The sequence below is a fragment of the Patagioenas fasciata genome, chromosome 1, assembly GCF_037038585.1.
Source record: "Patagioenas fasciata isolate bPatFas1 chromosome 1, bPatFas1.hap1, whole genome shotgun sequence".
In the NCBI taxonomy this organism is placed as follows: domain Eukaryota; kingdom Metazoa; phylum Chordata; class Aves; order Columbiformes; family Columbidae; genus Patagioenas; species Patagioenas fasciata.
In genome coordinates, this window is record NC_092520.1 from 202,407,674 (window position 1) to 202,424,032 (window position 16,359).

General features: G+C 39.5%; 1 protein-coding gene across 2 annotated transcripts in view; it reads left to right on the plus strand.

Annotated features, from left to right (window-relative positions):
- Positions 1-16,359, plus strand: part of RSBN1L (round spermatid basic protein 1 like) — a 50,348-nt gene that overhangs the window by 22,291 nt on the left and 11,698 nt on the right. Inside the window, exons 3-6 of one of the 2 annotated variants that reach the window (XM_065838872.2) lie at positions 247-507; positions 826-890; positions 14,328-14,465; positions 14,650-14,792. In XM_065838872.2, the coding sequence (XP_065694944.2) occupies positions 247-507; positions 826-890; positions 14,328-14,465; positions 14,650-14,792 (607 nt within the window). Of the gene's footprint in view, positions 1-246; positions 891-14,327; positions 14,466-14,649; positions 14,793-16,359 lie in introns of both variants that reach the window. The other variant, XM_065838863.2, reaches the window with a different exon arrangement.

A 16,359-nucleotide genomic window follows, 5' to 3' on the forward strand; every position in this document is an offset into this window, starting at 1 on the left:
TTTTTTTTTTTTTTTTTCTTCCTCCTCCCTCCCCCCTTCCGCCCCCTTCTTATTTTTTAGTCAGAATGTGAACATGGCAGGTGTTTCTTACTACTCATTTTTGGTAAGATACACATTGTGACCCTCGATATAGATCTCTGGCCTTTGTAGGCCATAATGAGAATTTCGGTAACTTCAAATCCTGATCTTTAAATACATATTTTTGCATATGAATATACTTAAAAGATCATCTTTTCCTCTCAACAGGTGGAAAGGAGAAACCAAAAACCAATGCAGAAGAGCTACAGATTAAAAAAGTTAAGAAGAAAAAGAAAAAGAAACATAAAGAGAATGAGAAGAGGAAGCGTCCAAAAATGTACAGCAAATCCATTCAGACCATCTGCTCAGGATTGGTTTCTGATATTGAGGATCAGGAAACCAAAGGCATCATAGATGGTCATCTTAAGGATTTCAATGGGAAAAATATGGATCCCAAGAAGGACTGTGAGTCCAAGATACCAGAGAACAGTGAGTTTCCATTTGTCTCGTTAAAGGAGCCACGGGTTCAAAATAAACTCAAAAGGTTGGACACATTGGAGTTCAAACAGCTGATTCATATTGAGCACCAGCCTAACGGAGGTGCATCAGTTATCCATGCCTACAGTAATGAACTCTCCCACTTATCTCCTGTGGAGATGGAGAGATTTGCAGAAGAGTTTGTGGGTCTGGTTTTTAGTGAAAATGAAAACTGTGCAGCTTACTATGTAATGGGTATTGTTCATGGGGCAGCTACTTATTTACCTGACTTTTTAGACTACTTTTCGTTTAATTTTCCCAATTCACCAGTGAAAATGGAGATTTTGGGAAAGAAAGATATAGAGACAACGACTATGTCAAATTTTCATGCTCAGGTAAGAGGTTATACATTTTACTTTCTAAAGTCATATAATGGTTTCAAACAACTGTGAATGGGTTTTTTTAGTTACTATTAGCTGTGCTGTGTGGATGATGCAGAAGACTAGAAGCAAAGGGAATTCTTTAAGTTAGCTCTGCAATATTAAATATAAGGAGTCTAATAACCGAGACAAAGTTGGATTTTATGGGGGAGGGGAATTATTTGCATGTGTATGTATGTAGGTTTCTTTGGATTTTTTTTTCTGTAGCTGAAGCTTTGGAGTGTTAAATGATTTAGCTGCGGCTGTCTGGGTGTCTGAGCTGTAGTTTATCAGTATGAGCTTCATAAAACTGAAATGCTTGAATACCTTAGAACAATGTTATACATAAAACCTCTTATAGGGCACAGTTAATTAGTTTCATTTGTAGTTTGGTGCTTCTAAACCCATTCTTAAAGGAGAACTTGATGGTGGTTAACGTACCTACTAATTTGATCCTTACCCCTTCACGTTTCACTCCAGTTGTATTCTCTTGAAAGCTGTTAAGTTACGTGGCAAAATGGCAGGTATCTTTTGAATATCTTTTTTTTGATGTTTATTTTCCGTAGAAAACTCTTCAAGTACTGATTAAACATCACCTCTGCTATTTATTAACTTGCCGTAGAAGATACATTACTGTTGCATGAAAATTATTTATATTTCAGTTCTTTTAAAGTTTTTCAGGGGAAAAAATGTAACTTAGATTGTCATCTTGGTGATGAGCGCATTATGTAAAGTCTGTACAGATATTCTGAAACTATGAAGAAACTCAATCCTGGTTTTCATTGTATCAACTTCAACTCACAATTGCCTGTTCAACTCCCTATTTGTGAACTTAGATGTTGTATGGAACACCTTTAAACTATTTTAGTCTTCAGGTTTTAGATAATAACAAAGAGTTTAAGTTATACTGTCAGCTTTTGATGAAAAACATGTTATTGTTTGGCTACACAAACATTTGCATGGAACGTTCTTGCCTTGATAGACAAATTTCAGGTGTGTGTTATCCACAAGGATGTACAGAACTGAAATATTGTTGCAGGAGAGAACTTGCATTGCTGGTTAAGAAAACATGCACTGCCACTGAATATGAATATTCTATGAAATGTATTCCCTTCTTTTTTTCCATATGTAAATTGAGTCACTAATAGTAAAAGTCATAGAATATATTATTGGCGGCTGCTCTGTCCTAGGTCCTTTTATATAAGGAAAGCTGGATCTGTCCTTTTAAGTGTGTTCTTTAAGTTCAGCCCATTATCTTAGGCAGCATTAATGGAAGCACAGCTGTGTGCTTGTATCTGCCCTAAAGAAATAGTTAAGAAAAGACCAAATTTTATTTTTTGTGAATTAAAATGGAATTATTTCAGTGACAGGATGGATTAACTTGGTATTACAATGGTAACATCAATACTTGTAGTTAAGCTGGTCCTGTGGTCATAGGTTTTGAGATCATAATTTTCCATTCTTCTGTAAGTGAAGCAGGAACAGAGAGACAATGGAGTAGATGAAAGAAGCTGAACTGTGTTTGATGACATTCCAATGGTCAGCTTCATAATCTGACTTTTTATCTATATTTTACTTGACTGGAGGTTCAGTTCTGGTATCTACCTTTGTTTTCTCTCACTTTTTCAGTTGTTTTATGTATCACTTGTCAGAGTTTCGTTGCTTGATTGGAAATGGTTGACTCCTTGTATTTTTGCTAACATCACAGGCATAGTGCACATAAATAATGTATAGAGGCATACGCCAGACTTACTTATACAGTCTTCTGTGCAGCATTGCTGCTTCCTGGAACATTTAAGTCAGTAGCTTGGTTGCCTGGCTACTGATTCTGTTTTTCCTTATTATTTCATTATTTTTTTGTCTTATTCTGGCTGCTGGTTTTGTCTTGCTCAGGTGATCTGCTACAGTTGCAAGGTTTTGTTGGTATTATCCTTTCTGACTGGGACCAGTATCAAAGATTTCTAGGAATGAATATGAGAATCTCATCATCATAGTGCTCCTGTGTGAGAATGCTCATCCTCCAGGGATGTGACAGGAGCTTTCGGAGTCTGAGAGTTGTGAATTTTGTGGTTTTAACCTTCAACTATATTTGTGTGTGTGTGTAATTTGGTTCTAGATTTGATTCATCAGTACCAGTCACCTCTCTCTGTTTTCTGCTTCTACCTAATTTTATAAAAAGTACTAAGCGATTGCGTAACTTGTTACATTTTGTGCAGATTGACATTTTCCTGTCTCACTGAGTTCTTTGTGAAACTTGAAAGGTGTTTTAACATGCTGCTTCATTATATTTCAGTGAAATTTTCAATGTAGTTTTCTGTTCCTACATTGCAAAAGCTTTGTGCTGCTGTGTTCTCTATTGTCCTGAACAATGTTTTGCAGTTGTTGTATAGTTCCAGTTGAGAGCTGAGTTGTTTTCTGATGTCTTAAGTAGGAACTTAGTTTTGTCAAGTCTGCTTTGACTATCTCAACCTTCTTTAGCCTTAAACTTGGGTATTGCTTTGCTGATTTTCACAAATACACTGAAATGAGGCTCACTTCAGGATATAAAGCTCTTTGGTTGTTTTTGAGTGTTGTAGCACATGCCATCAGTCTGACAAATCTAAGTATTTGAAAAGATCTTGATCTTAAAGTATTAAAACAACAACAAAAACAACAAACAAAACCAAACAAACCAACCCCAAGTAAAGAGGACGCATGAGCTATACCTTAAATGGAAGGTATTACAGAGTATTTTATAAGAGTTTTCCTTAAGTTGATTCTTCCAGTACTAATCAATAGTCTTCCACCTCCTGTTTTGCAGCAGATGAGTTTTTGGTTTAAATAATGCATATTTTCAAGTCACTGAGTTATGTGGTAAGAGGGGGATTCCACAGTAACTTCTTTTGGTGAGATCAAAACTGTTGGAGTCCTCCTAAGTCTCCCTGGTGAGTCTGCATCTCTCGAGTAATTTACTTAGATGTCACAATTGTGGAGTTGAAGATGAACTCCTCTCAGCTTCCCAATATACTTGTGTCAGACCGAAGTAATACAGTCTTGCTTGTTAGGAGATTAGAAATGGGCAGAAGCTTGTAAGAATAGTTAGAGCAGATACAGGAGGCAGGAATTTGTGTTGTAACTGATTCTGTCTCATCAGAATAAGCTTTTGAATTTTGGAGAGAGGAGGACTGGGGAATTTTTCATCACCTAGACTAGGCCAATGTTTAAGTACTCCTTCATTCTCTTTTTTCAGGTTAGTGGAACAGCTCAGTTTCTGGTACCTTTCTGTAGTCAAATATTTCTATAATTGAGCAAATTGGAATTAGTCTGGGTATCCTTGTAGCTGGTAAGTCACTCTTCCAGGTGGTGGAAAATTGTCCACTGTATGTACATCCCTGGGCTCCATAACTTGTGCAGATGGCAACAGCTGCATTGGTTACCCGATAGTTGTGTGTCCTGGTTTTGTGAAAAAACAAGTTTCTCTTTTAGTGAATTTTCCTGTTAGCTAAAGCCTTCATATTAGCTGCATTTTGCTGGAGAACCAGATACATGTTTTGGTAAACATAGCAATGGAATGCAAACTTATTAATAAGCATGGATGGACATCTCGCTAGAGGAGCAACGAGAAACAAGTGACCAAGAAACTGACCAACTGTGTATAACATTCCAGTCACGTGAATACTTCATATAAAAGTGGGAGATCACGAGGAGCTCATTCCTTTTTTCCTTATGGCTGACATTAGGAGAGGACCCTGCTAGTCATCCCTGCGAACTGAGGCCTAGTGAGAGACTGAATCCAGCTCCGGTTGGGTGCAGAGTCCAGTCCAGGACTTTAGGTGCCGGCTGTGCAGTTGCTGAGACTTTCAAGATTGGTTTTGTATATTTTGTATTATTTTCTCCATTCTTATTGGTAGCATTAGTAAAACATCTTAAGTTTTTCCAACTCTCTTCTCTCTGTCCTTCTTTCCCTCCTGATCACCTGTCCTTAGTGGGAAGGGGGGAGAGGGAGGGGTAAAAGGGAGATGTGTGTGGGGGGAGGAGGTTAACAAAACATCTACCAGGGTTTTATTGTCACCCCGCAATCTAAACTCTTGACACTGTGAATCTTACTTGTCAGGTTCTGATGAGGATTTCAAAGAACGTAAATAATCAGCTTTTGCCACCTACTTGCAGCTTACATCACTTCAGTTAAGCTATTTAGTGCTGTTGAGGCAAATACCTCTAATATTTTGAACCCATTACTGCGCCCTTATGCTGGGCAAATGTGAATTTGTATTGCTGAAACCCCAAAGCACACACTTTATGTTTAACTATAATAATACTCAGTGGATCCATTTTGCTGTGCTTCAGTCTTGTCCCAGAGGCAGCTTCTTAGTACAGTGAAGTAAAATGCTGAGCAATTCCTGTGCTTCAAGACAAGATTGACTATTTTTTTAGCATTCTGTGACAAATGCTTGTCTGATGTGTTTGTTGGAGACCTCTATTTGATTCCAGACTTTTCAAAGAAATCTGTTGAACACTATCTTCTTGTTTGTCGTCTTATCTTAATCATCCTGCCAGTCCTTTTCACAGAATCACAGAGTGTCAGGGATTGGAAGGGACCTTCAAAGATCATCCAGTCCAATCCCCTTACCGGAGCAGGAACACCCAGATGAGGTTACACAGGAAGGTGTCCAGGTGGGTTTTCGGTGTCTCCAGAGTAGGAGACTCCACAACCCCCCTGGGCAGCCTGTTCCAGTGTCTGTCACCCTCACTGAGAAGAAGTTTCTTCTCAAATTTAAGTGGAACCTCTTGTGTTCCAGTTTGAACCCATTACCCCTTGTCACCGAGAAGAGCCTGGCTCCATCCTCGTGGCACTCACCCTTTACATATTTATAAACATTAATAAGGTCACCCCTCAGTCTCCTCTTCTCCAAGCTAAAGAGACCCAGCTCCCTCAGCCTTTCCTCATGCGGGAGATGCTCCACTGCCTTCATCATCTTTGCTGCCCTGTGCTGGACTCTCTCCAGCAGTTCCCTGTCCTTCTGGAACTGAGGGGCCCAGAACTGGACACAATATTTGAGATGTGGTCTCACCAGGGCAGAGTAGAGGGGAAGGAGAACCTCTCTCGACCTACTAACCACCCCCCCTTTTATTTTGATCTTTAGTGAACAAGGCAGACAGTTTCTTTCAGTGTTCTCTGTATTTGGAGATTGCTTAACAGATCCTTTTATTCCCCTCCCTAGATGACGTAATTTGAGTAATTTCGGTCTACCATTATACATTCTACCCTTATCGGTCTTACTGCTCCCCCCTTATGCTCTCTACAGTCATCATTATTTTTTTTTAAACACCGTACTGAAAATAGACAGTGTCTGCCTGGTGTATTGTGTCAAGTAGTATAAGAAGATTGCTTCAAGTGTCCTGCAAATTATTGCTTTTTGTTATCCACTGTGGCAGGATGCAAACCCCCCTTCTCTCCGCCCCCCCCCCCCCACCCCCTTCATCATGGAAGGAGTAGGCACATCTCCCTCTCTATTACTTGAGGCTAACAGGTTCTTTTGTTTGGCCCCAGAGCACCCTGGCCAGGGCCATTAGGAGAAGGGAGTGCCGAGGCGCCAGGGAGCCGCTGGGCACCTGTGACCAGTGTGGGGGATGTTTGGAGGCTTCAGGGGCACCCCACACACGGTGTGGGGGTGCAGAGAAGCTTCTAGAATGCCTACAGTCAGGTCTGATCAGCCAGTGTAAAACGGGACTCTCGTTGAGACTTTGCCGATTGTCGCGGGTCTCTTGGAGCACGAGCTTAGCCACTGCCGCCAGGAGCCACGGCTCCCCCCACCCCGCTTCCCGGGACTGAGACTCCGCTTGCCTTGCCACTACGTGTGTAAGTAAATTAACCCTCGCAGGATTGCGAGTACATATATATTCCGTGCACATAAGCACGTGTAGTATTCTGTGCACGTTTGCATGTTTAAGTAAATTAACCCTCGCAGGATTGCGAGTACATATATATAAGAATAATCTCACACCATGTTCAGGCAAGGGTGTATTTGTCCGGGACTCAGGCCCAGCTCCGGCATTTCTTTGGATAAGCCACGTGCATGCACACTGTGGACCTCCTGTTGTATTAGTTGCCACCCCTTAATAATTTTCCTCAACTGATATCCGAACCTATATTTAAGTCACTTTTGGAGTGCTAAACCCCTGTTTCTCACCGGTTTAATAAAAGTTGTTTTGGACCCTGTTGTCCCTTAAACTAGGCTCGGGGTGCCTCCGTGACATCCACTCCTGCCCTTTACAGAGCAGTTTGTGATCTGCTGTAGCTGCAGCTCCAGCTGAGTCACTCCCCTCTTTGTATTTATGCAGTTAATTATATATAAATGTGTAGTTCTGTGCACTTATTAAAATTGAATTATATCCTGTGTATTCAAATCTGTTACCTAAGACCTTGTTAGTTTTGATCCTTCCCTGCAGTAGGCTTGCAGCTCTGTGTTACCTGCAGGTTTAAGCAGTATACATTGTGTTCAAAGGAAAGATCCTTGCTTTGTGCCACAAAATTGGTCCTTTCATATTGATAGTTATGTGAACACCGACAAATGAAAACTGCCCACCATTTGCTCTTATTAGACCATGTTTCTGTAGTAGCTTTGAGAACATAATGCAAATGTCAAGTGTGTACTGGTCCTCTGAAAAAGCCAATCCTTTCGTAGAAAGAAAGGCTAGTTTGGCTTGATTGTATGTTGGGTTTTTTTTTGGTGTGTGGTTTTTTTTTAACATGTCCATATTTATTAGCTTTTACCATCTTATATACCAGGCAGTTAATACAGGAGTATCTAGCTAACTTTTTTTCCCTGGAAATTGAAGCTAGGCTAAATGGTCTCTAGCTCTTCTCTGCCTTGCTTCTCTTGACATTTTAAGATGGGATGATTATTCTCTTCCAGCGTTCAAGGATCTGTTTTGTGTTTTGAATTCTCATTGATGTATTAAAGCTTTGTTTCTTTTTTAGCTTACTGCCTTCATACTTCAGGGTGTGTGAGGATACTCGTCATTAGGCCCATTCAATTTAGGAACAGTCACTTGTATTTTACGCTGCTCAGTGTGCAGTTAGACAAATTGCAGGAGCCCATCCAGCACCTGTTGCTGCTAAAAGAGAGTGTCCTTTTTTCTGTTTCCCTTTCCCCGTTCCCTTTTTTCCTCCTAGTCTGAAGTGACTTATGCGCTTGTGTTAGCAGTGATGGACACTGGATGTTCAGATAAGTGTAAAGAATGACAGAAGTATTTTAGATGAAGCAATACAGTAGTAATGATAGTTCATGTTTGTGTTGTGACTGTTCAGATGGGTGATTGTTCTCACTTCTTAAAGTTCTGGACACAGAGTTCTGTGTTCCAGTTCTTTTTTAGCCCCTTTTAATATCATCTTGTCTTTGTCCTACTTGCGTAGCTCTTAAATGTTTATGTTTTGCAAAGAGTTTTTTTGCCATTTACCCCTTTCCTAATTTGTGAAATCCTGCTTGCTTGAAAAATATTCATTTTTTTAGTATTTGAGGGGAATTACTGAAAATATTTTATTTAAAGGAAATCTGAAATAATTTGTTAGTGTTTAGTTTTCTTATCAAAGATTTGTACAGTGTCTCATTTCCATATATTGTTTAATTTTTCTGCGTTCTGGAAAGAATTCTCTATACTGGAACTGTGTCTCTCATCATTTGTGTTCCAGTTGCTTTCAGTAGAATTTTCTTTTCAGTAGAGTCTGCTCCCTTTAAGCTCTTTGAATCTTGGTTAGTTATTAAAATGTTTTAATGATTCTTAGCAACTGCTTGCTGTTACACAAGTTCCCCAAAGTATAGCCTCTTCTTTTTTCCCCTTTCAGATGATGAAAAAAATTGAATTTTAGCTTTGTTAAAGCATGTATGTTGGCCTCCCCCTTTTTTTTTTTTTTTTAAAAAAAAAAAAATAAAATAATCCATAAGGCTATGTGTAAGAGACTTCTTTGATGGATGATGGCAAAAAAATCACTTACTGAACAGTATTGAAAGAATTGGTTTCCATGGAATGACATTACTAATCTGCAACCTATGCTTATTTATTTTCCGCTTAGAAAACTGTTACCTTTCCAGATTGCTTCTTGACAGTTTCAGCCAATAAATATAAAATGGTGTTCTGTGTTGCTCTTGTTGGTCACTTATTCTGTATTAAGAAAAAGCAAACCTCATTACAACCCTAGAGGTTTGTACTGGCAGCGTGGACAGGATCTGAGTCTGAACCTTGTCACAAATCTTGCTAAGTTATGAGAGCTTAGTAGCTGCTTTGCTTTTACAGTATCATTGTCCATGAAGATATCTCATTGATGCTATTCTTAAATTATTTTTTTAAAATTCTTTATCACTGGTTTTGTGTCACCGGAATTCAGAGTAGCAGGTCATCTTGCTTTCAAAAATGTCTGTCCATCCATCGTGTTGAGGAATTCAGCTGTGAAGTGATGCACAAACCGCAGGGGTAAGAAGACACTGGTGGAACTCTAATGCAGTAAAAACATAGGGGTTGCATTTTCAGAAACTTCCAGTTGGGGAACAGTATATTTATTAGGACTAAAACTTTAATGGTAACGGATTACATTTGAATAATGCTAGAACTGTCAAGGCATCTTATTCTGATTTCAAAACCATGACTTAAGAAAAATAAGTAGTATGTACTTGTGGTTTAAAATCGCAAAGGAGCCAAGTATTAAGTATTTTTAAGCTCAGAGTAAGTTTGAATATTTGTTCAGTAAAATTTTGATGCTTCAGTATTAGTTCCCGTTTGGAACTGAAAATACACCTAAGCTTTTAAGGGTTTCAAAAGAGCTGGCAAGGAGCAGAAAGCCTTTTGGGCACTTTGTCGAAATGTGCTGAATAAGAATGAATGCCACATTTCCTGTTCGTGACTGTAGCGTTTGAGATAACAGATTAGAGCAATAGCAGCGAATGTGGAGCTGAGATACAAATGTGTTCATGCATTGCTTGTGCACTTGTGTGATGACATGGAAGCCCACCATTCCCTCTGATCTCCCAGCATATTTTGATGGTGATTAATGTTTTTGTTGGTCTTTGGGGCTTTCTTTTGTGAGTTTCTTGAAATTGGTTCAGTGGGTTTGGATTTTTTTTCTTTTATTCTGTGAGGGCTGCTTTTCCAGACTTCTTGGTTCAAAGCTCAAAAACCCAAAGAAATCTAAACCTTTAAAATTATTGTAGAAAAATGTTAGAACTTCACTGAAAAAAAACCCTCCTGCTATTAAAAATAGAAATTCAGTTGTGACTTGCCCCAGTTTACATTTTTAAAATTAATCTCTTGAAGTACTTGCTTTCTCTGTGCTGTTCCTTCTGGTTTGTGTCTTTTTCAAACAGAAAATGGAAACATTTAAAATAGCTTCTAAAATCTTTCCTATTTGTAGGATGTTGTTGCTCATGTGTCTTAGTACTAGTATTACATATGTATCCAGGTTTAGTCCTCTTATAGACACTAAGACATTTATGCTGAAATATTTGCTTTTTAGAAATCCTTAATTAAAACTGAGCAAGTTACACTAAAAAAAAAAAAAATCAATTGATGTTATGCGAACCACAGAAGCAGATAATTTTCAAATTTTACTAATTCTGAATTCAGTGGTGGTTTTACTTTCATAATTTTCCATTGCCTTTATGTAAGAGAATGACATAGGCTCCTTTCGTGTATTTTTTTAGGTGACATACTTCATATTTAATCTACATGACAACAATGAAATTAGGCTATGTTGTATTTATTCAGTTATGTTTATATCTATTTTACCTCTCCATTGTATTATACTGCATTTAATTGGTGATTTTTTTGGTGTGTGTGTATTGACTCTGATCATGTTGTCCCCATGGTAGAAGAACTGCATGCCATTGATTCCTCCTTTTATTCTGGATTTAGGTTGTTCCAGCTACTTGTTTGAGCAAATGTAACATTCTAAAAACATAATCAGACTGTAACCTGTAAAATTATGTTCAGGAAAATTGCCTTACAAATGGTGTATAATATTTGGTTTGTGGTCAGCGCATAATTTAACGTATAGGATTTGATGAAGTAGTGCTGCGTGTAGTAAGCCAGCGTTGGTTTTGAGAGTTTAGAAATATTAAGGGGAATTTTTTCCTATTAAAAAAACCAGCCAAAAGATACTGACAGTGAAACAAAAGGAAAATGTTGCTGCTATCTAACATGCCATAGTGTGTATTTATTTTGTTGTTGTCTTTAAGAGGATTAATTTTAGTTGTCACTGGTCAAACATTACTGGCAGGTTTTTGTATTTTCACACTGTTACTCAGTAGCAGTCTAATTTTGGAGTGAAAATGAACTTTGCTTCCTAGCTAGTTCTTCCCTCTAGGAATGACCTCACCTTTTTATATGTGTTTTTCTAAGATATTTAAATAGCAACCCTTGATCTGAATCGAGGATTTAGGCTGCTGTAACTCAGTCTATGGGCGAGATGAGACAGGAGCCCCTCTTCACTGCCAACTGCCTCCCCTTCCAGGCTCCCTCTTGTTCTTTCTGGCAAAGCATTAGTCTTTATGACCTATGTCAATTCAATTCTTATTTATATAAATTAAAAAAAAAAAAAAATTCTTCACTTAATTTGTGGATTAAAATCAGACCAGTTCCCTAAACTGGCTCCCTGTCCACCTTCAGAAGACCTTATACTAGCAGGAAAGAAGAGTATGGATTCAAATCACCAGCATGGATTTATTTTCTTTTTATACTGGGGCTGGATGGGTAAGAGTTAATTTTCTTCATGGTAGCTGATTATGGGGCTGTGTTTTGGATTTATAACTATAAAAGTGTTGATACCACACTGGTGTTTTGGCTCTTGCTGAGCAGCCCTTGCCCAGTGTCATGGTTTCTCTTTTTCCTGTTCTGGAGCCCTGGGGAGGAGGCTGGGGTGGGAGGGGACATGGCTGGGACAGGTGAGCCAGGTTGACTGCAGGGATATTCCGTGTCATATAACATCATGCTTGGCAATAAAAAATTGAGGGGTCTAGAGGGGATGGTTTAGGTCTGGAAAGTAGCTATTGCTCAGAGAATGGCTGGGCATCCACTTGATGTTTTTTTCCTCTTTCCTTCACTTATTAGACTGTCTTTATCTCGGCCCATGTGTTTCCTTGCTTCTCCAGTTCTTTCCCTTGTCTCTCACCGTTGAGGGGGTGGGTGAGAAAGGAGCTGTGGGATATTTAGCTGCTGCCTGGAGTTAACCCCCCACAGAGTTCTTAAACGCTCAGTCATCTCGTCCTGTGTGTTTCCGATGATGTGACTCTGAATGCAGTCCTAGAAGAAACCACTCATCATGTTTGACTTTGACATTATCTTAGCATTATTTTTGATATTTCCCCTCTCCCCAAGCAGGATCCTGAAAATGAATTTGTTCTACCTGGTGAATGAGGGGAACAGAATTGATCAGGAGAGGTAGGACTGAATTGGGATGGACAAATAGTGTTGAAAAAAGTTGCATTGATCTTTCAGTTTTAACTTTCAGTGACATGGTGTTTTTGGGAATATATAAGAAATTTCTTAGTTGAGCCATCTTAATCGAGGATTATATTGCACTGAAACAGTTTGCTGTATGCTTCGCTACCAATGCCAAGTGACACATGATTAGCCAGATGGGCAAGTAGATCAGCTGAAAGCTTCACAGCCTCTCCTATCTTCGCTTCAGCCAGTATTTTTAGGGGAAGTTGTAGAGTTTTCAGTTGGAGCAGTCCCCCAACTAGTTTGTCACATGCTATGTGAACGATAGTTGTAGCAGAAGGAAGCAAGGGAAAACGCAGAAAAATGGTTCCCTTTTAATCAGGGGTGTGGATAAAAACAGCGACTTAACATACTGGTCTGAAATGGTGGAATACTAAGCTACATATGCCAGTGGAAGAACATCCTTTTGCATGGTAGGTTTGTCAGTAAACTGTGAGTAACAGATTTATGACTATCTGTGGCTTCAGAAAGTGGTTTTAGGGTATTTTGGTGTTGGTCTGTCCAGTGAGCTAATAATGACAAATGAGTGTTCCTCCCTTGTCCCGGTGCTTTAGTTGTCTGAGCTCCTGATGCTTTGTGTCAATGCAGATACAGCTGAGGACCAAGCTGGCACAGATTCAGCAGAAATTAATGTTTTTCTGATGATTTTTACAAAATTACTGGTTGTCAGTGCAAAAAAGGTACAAAAATGTATGATTAAGAATTTGGGGAATAAGGCAATACTACTGTCTAGCAGTACTGCTCTTTTCAGTATGGCTGTGATGGCTTGCCACCACATTAGCTCAGACACTTTGTAAAATCCTACTTGTAGTCGATCCTGCATTTCTCGGGTGTGTATGATGACCGAGGTGATCTGAAGAGGAGTATTTGGTTCTGCATTTCTGGAATGCATCTGGTTACATCAGTGTCTCTTCTCAGAAGGGCACAGCATTGTTCCATGTTGAATGATTTAGTTCTGTTTTGAGGAACTGCTGCGAATTCTTGTCTGCGCTGCTGTCACTACTAGGAATTGTAATGGTCTGTTTGGGTGAGGACCATAGCTCAGCAGTACTTCATTTACTGTTTTCCTCTAGACATTCTGCATCCAAGGCAAGAAAAGAAAAGAAAAAAAGGATGCAAGAGCCTTCTGTGGCTTGTGCAGTAATCCATCCGCTCTCCCCTCTGTTCTGATCTGGTCACGTCTCATCTGCTAATATCACCACGTCTTTCAGCTTGTTAAATAGGACATCCAAAGTGATCATCAGAATTCTCATGCCTAAGTATTTTGTTGATGTAACAGGATAGATCCAGTTATGGAAAAACACCTTGTAACTATATGTATTTCTGTTCAGTTAAAAAAAACCTATGAGAGTTGAGTGTCACAGTCCTTAAAACGTTAAGGCAGCACAAAAAGTGTTAGCACAACACAGCAAAAATGGAAACTGTCATTCTCTCTCTCTGTACTTTTTGAGCCTCATCTTCACTGTCATAATTAGCTCCAGTTAATGTGCTCACATAGAGGCCATAGTGGAGGGAATGATTAGCAGAGGAAATGCGTAGAGTTTAATCAGTTGTAACTCAGAGCTCTGCCTGTTACAGGAAAAAGGTAAAAATTCAGCTATACTTGAGTAATCCAGGTAAGAATCCTTATTTACTAGTTGTTGAGCAGAATGTGTGCTAATAGCTTTTCACACTTCAGAATATTGTTTTCTTGAAAGGCAAAAAAGAGTTAATCTTACCTTCAGACTTCAAAACTAAAATTACAGGGTTTTGTATATTCAGTTAGAACTTCTGTCTTTGAGTTAATAATAATTTACTTCGTAATAATCTTAGGGATACTGAAGACTGTAGGACAAATATCATTCGGAAAACATAAGCATAGAAGTTAAAGGTGCTTACTGAATGTAGATTTCGAACCGTAGTGGACTTGGGATGACTTTTGCTGTCATATTCTACTTGTAGGTAAAAAGAACATACTCTCACGGTACGTATAGAGCTGGCCCAATGAGACAGATCAGCCTGGTTGGAGCAGTTGATGAGGAAGTGGGGGATTACTTCCCTGAATTCCTTGATATGTTGGAAGAATCACCCTTCTTAAAAGTAAGGACAGAAGGGAATGGGTTGGGAGAAGGGGGGCAATTTACTGTCTAGTACTGTTATAATAAAGTGAGAGTATGTGATACTTGCTTAGATAACTGAGTGGTCTAATAAATACTTTCCTTGTGACAGATAAAGGCTGATTTAAATAACTCACTTTAAAATTGTGGCTTGTATTTCCCATTAGTGTACACTGCCATGGGGGACGCTTTCTAGTTTAAAATTAGAGAGTCGTAAAGACAGTGATGATGGTCCCATTATGTGGGTACGTCCAGGAGAACAGATGATCCCTGTGGCTGACATGCCAAAGTCACCTTTCAAAAGGAAGAGGTATGTTAAATTATGTTGCTTGATGAATGTCTGGTTAATATTCTTTCTCTACAAGTTCACTTTATCCCAAACCTTTTACTGGTTGATACTGTACCTTAGTATAAATTTTTGTATATCTTCATCTCATAATATAATTCTAAGTTGCTTTATTTTGTGAAGATGTGGATTTTTTTTTTTTTTTCATCTGGCCAAGTCAGGTGCTGGTTCTTTTTGGAGCTTTAGTAGGAATTTAAGGTGAAAACTGAAGGGAAATGTGAACAGGCATACAATTACTGGTGTATGTCAGGAGACTGGAATTAATACCTCTGTTCTTAAATGTGCATGGATGTTTAAAGACATCAAGGGACAAGGCTTTGTCTCTCATCTGAAAGCTAACACCTCCAACAATGAATGACTACTTTAAGCTTTGCTGTGGTACTGGGTGTAGGTACCAGCTTAAGATTAGAGATGTCCTCTGCAGAACTTGAATATTATGTATCATGGGAAATCAGGTCTATTTGGAGTTCTTGTTCAAAATTCAAACATAAAAAGGGAGCTTACAAGAAGTGGAAGCAGGGTCAGGTTCCTCAGAAGGAGAGTAGAGATGCTATTCAGCCATGAAGGGGATGCAGTTAAAGCCAAAGACCATCTGGAGCTGAATTTGGCCTGTGAAGGGCAGCAAGAAGGACTTCTACAGGCATATGGACAACAAAAGAAAGACTAGGGAAAAGGTAAGGCACCTGTTCAATGGGCAAAGGGCCTGGAGACAAAGGACAAGGAGAAGGCCAAGATACTCAGTGCTTTCTTTGCTCTTGTATTTGTTGATGAGGTTTACCTTCAGGAATGCAAGGTCCTGGAGGCAGTAGGAATGTCTGGAGCAAGGGCTGTGTAATCTGATCCTTCTCCACTGAAGGTAAGGAATAGATTAGACATATAGATTGGACAGACAAAAGCCCATGGGACTTGATGGGGTGTACCCACAAGTGCTGTGGGAGTGGTCAGTGTCATTGCAAGGCCACTCTTGATTGTCTTTGAAAGCTTGTGGCAATTGGCAAAGGTTCCTGAGGACTGGATGAAAGCAAATGTCACTCCAGTCATTTAGAAGGAGGGGAAGCAGGATCCAGTGAACTGCAGACCAGTCAGCTGTACCTTCATCCTGGGAAGGAAGCCATTTCAAACATGAGGAACAAGATCATAGAATCATTTTAGTTGGAAGAAGCCCTCAAAATCGGATTCCAACCATTAATGTAACTTTGGCACTAAACCATGCCCCCAAGAACCTCATCTATGTGTTTTTTAAACACCTCCAGGAGTGGTGACTCCACCACTTCCCTGGGCAGCCTGTTTCAGTGCTTCACAACCCTTTCTGTGAAGAATTTTTTCCTAATATCCAATCTAAACCTCCCCGGCACGACTCGAGGCCATCCTGTTACTTGCTACCTGGGAGAAGAGACCAACCCCCTCCATGCTACACCCTCCTTTCAGGTAGTTGCAGACAAGAGATAAGATCTCCCCTCAGCCTCCTTTTCTTAAGGCTGAACAGCCCCAATTTCCTCAGCAGCTCCTCATCAGACTTGTCCTCCAGACC